The 2,126-nt window shown below is 51.1% G+C and overlaps 1 protein-coding gene across 1 annotated transcript in view; it reads left to right on the forward strand.

The window, feature by feature from the left end:
• Positions 1–2,124, forward strand: part of RPL36AL (ribosomal protein L36a-like) — a gene marked incomplete at its 3' end in the record, with an annotated part of 5,173 nt that extends 3,049 nt beyond the window's left edge. Inside the window, exons 2-4 of the mRNA XM_012001030.1 lie at positions 19–322; positions 379–420; positions 1,833–2,124. Coding sequence (XP_011856420.1) covers positions 19–322; positions 379–420; positions 1,833–2,124 — 638 coding nt within the window. The remainder of the gene's footprint in view (positions 1–18; positions 323–378; positions 421–1,832) is intronic.
• Positions 2,125–2,126: the final 2 nt, after the last annotated feature.

Below are 2,126 nucleotides of genomic sequence, written 5' to 3' on the forward strand. Positions count from 1 at the left end.
TCGGTCCTCTCCATTCAGCACCACGGGTCCCGGAAGAAACCCAGCAGCTGCCCCACCGCACCCTAGCTTCGTTACCTGCGCCTCCAGCGGCCCTGCGTCCTCTGCGTTCTCATCCTTACGTGGGCCCTAGACGGCCAGGACTGAGCGACGCAGCCTCGCCCCACTCCAGTGGCGACAGTTCTGACAACCCGCAACTGGCCCGCGGAACACCGCGGCCCTCCGGCCCACACCCCTCCGGCCCGCCCCTTAGACCGTTGGTTGGTGCTTTCCAGACGCGACCGAAGGCGCCTGGCTGCCGTGACCGGCTGCCTATTGGTTCGCAGTACTGTCGCTCAGGTGCAGTTCCTACTTCCGCTTCTCTCTTCCCTTTCCTGTTAGGCGAGAGCTGCGCTGCGCGAGGGTGTCGGACGCCGTTTCTCGGTAAGCTAAGAACGGAACTGTAGCGGTTCCAATAGGAGCCTCCGTTGCTCAGAATCCGGGGTAGGACTAGGCCTTCTTAGGAAAGGGAAGGCGAGACCCACGGCCCTCGTCGGCCTTAGTTCGAGAGCAGGCTTCTCCCTTCAGGCATGGCGGCTATAGGATCGCGAGGCGCGCCGGCTTGATAAAGACACGTCAGCCCTCTAGGCTGCTGACGGGTGACCGTGCTTCGCAGGGGAAAAGTGATACCACGCTGATGTGGTTCTCGGAGAAGGAACGGGGCGGGTCGTAACCGTAGCTACGACGTCGCGCACTGCCCCAGCCATTCTCTAGAGTTGGAAAATGGAGGAGGTGGGTGGGGGAAAGAGAGTCAAAGAAACTCTTCTTTTTCTGCGGAAGAAAATTAGATGAACCGCACATTTCTTTTGGGGCAGCCACAATAAATTAAACCCATTTCGTACAGAAAACTGACTGTATTGGGCCTCCTAAAGCTGCTGCTCTTGATTTTCGTGAATCTTGTTCTATATGAGAATAGAAAAATGGCTCGTAGCATTGTGAGTTCTTTGAGGTGTGCAAAATTTGCTGGGCCCAGAGAGACAGGAGTATGAGACTTAGGACACCTCCCCACTTCATGCCTGGCATTTTATTCCTGACTAGCTGCTTCACCCATTATGTCCGTGCTCCTGGAATTTGTCATAAAAAGAACGATGTATAGCCAGCCAATCGCTTGTGTTATTTTAATGTAAATTCTTGGTAAACAACTTAGGAACTGCCATTTTTTCCTCTAAAAACCCGCTTGCAACTGCTGCTCTTCACGGCAATTTGAATCTGTGCTCCGGGTTGCAGTCCTCAAACTTGGCCCAAATAAACACTCTACTTATGAATTTTGCCCCAGTTGTGTTTTTTTTTGTTTTTGTTTTTGAGGCGGAATTCCGCTCTTGTTGCCCAGCCTGGAGTGCAATGGTGCGATCTTGGCTCACCGCAACCTCCGCGCCCCGCGTTCAAGCGATTCTCTTGCCTCAACCTCCCGAGTAGCTGGGATTACAGGCATGTACCACCACGCCCGTCTAATTTTGTATTTTTAGTAGAGACGGGGTTTCTCCTTGTTGGTCAGGCTGGTCTCGAACTCCTGACCTCAGAAGATCCACTCACCTCGGCCTCCCAAAGTGCTGGGATTACAGGCATGAGCCACCGCGCCCGGCCTTGCCTCAGTTCTTTAGGTTGACAAAAAATTAGTCCTCCAGTAATTTAAACGAAGTGTTTAAAAAAGGTATGCACTTGTATGTGCGTTTATTCATATGGAAAATGAGTACGTGGTGGGTTTATATATTTATACGGTTTTCGTGTGTCTACTTGTGTAGCACTTTCATTTTTCGGAATGTTTAATGTCTGCTATCTTAAATATTTTACTACAGTTTTCATCATATAGACAACAGCCCTGCTGCAAAGATGGTCAACGTGCCTAAAACCCGAAGAACCTTCTGTAAGAAGTGTGGCAAGCATCAGCCTCACAAAGTGACACAGTATAAGAAGGGCAAGGATTCTTTGTATGCCCAGGGAAAGAGGCGCTATGATCGGAAGCAGAGTGGCTATGGTGGGCAGACAAAGCCAATTTTCCGGAAGAAGGCTAAGACCACAAAGAAGATTGTGCTAAGGCTGGAATGTGTTGAGCCTAACTGCAGATCCAAGAGGATGCTGGCCATTAAGAG

This window comes from Mandrillus leucophaeus, unplaced genomic scaffold (genome assembly GCF_000951045.1).
Source record: "Mandrillus leucophaeus isolate KB7577 unplaced genomic scaffold, Mleu.le_1.0 Scaffold648, whole genome shotgun sequence".
In the NCBI taxonomy this organism is placed as follows: domain Eukaryota; kingdom Metazoa; phylum Chordata; class Mammalia; order Primates; family Cercopithecidae; genus Mandrillus; species Mandrillus leucophaeus.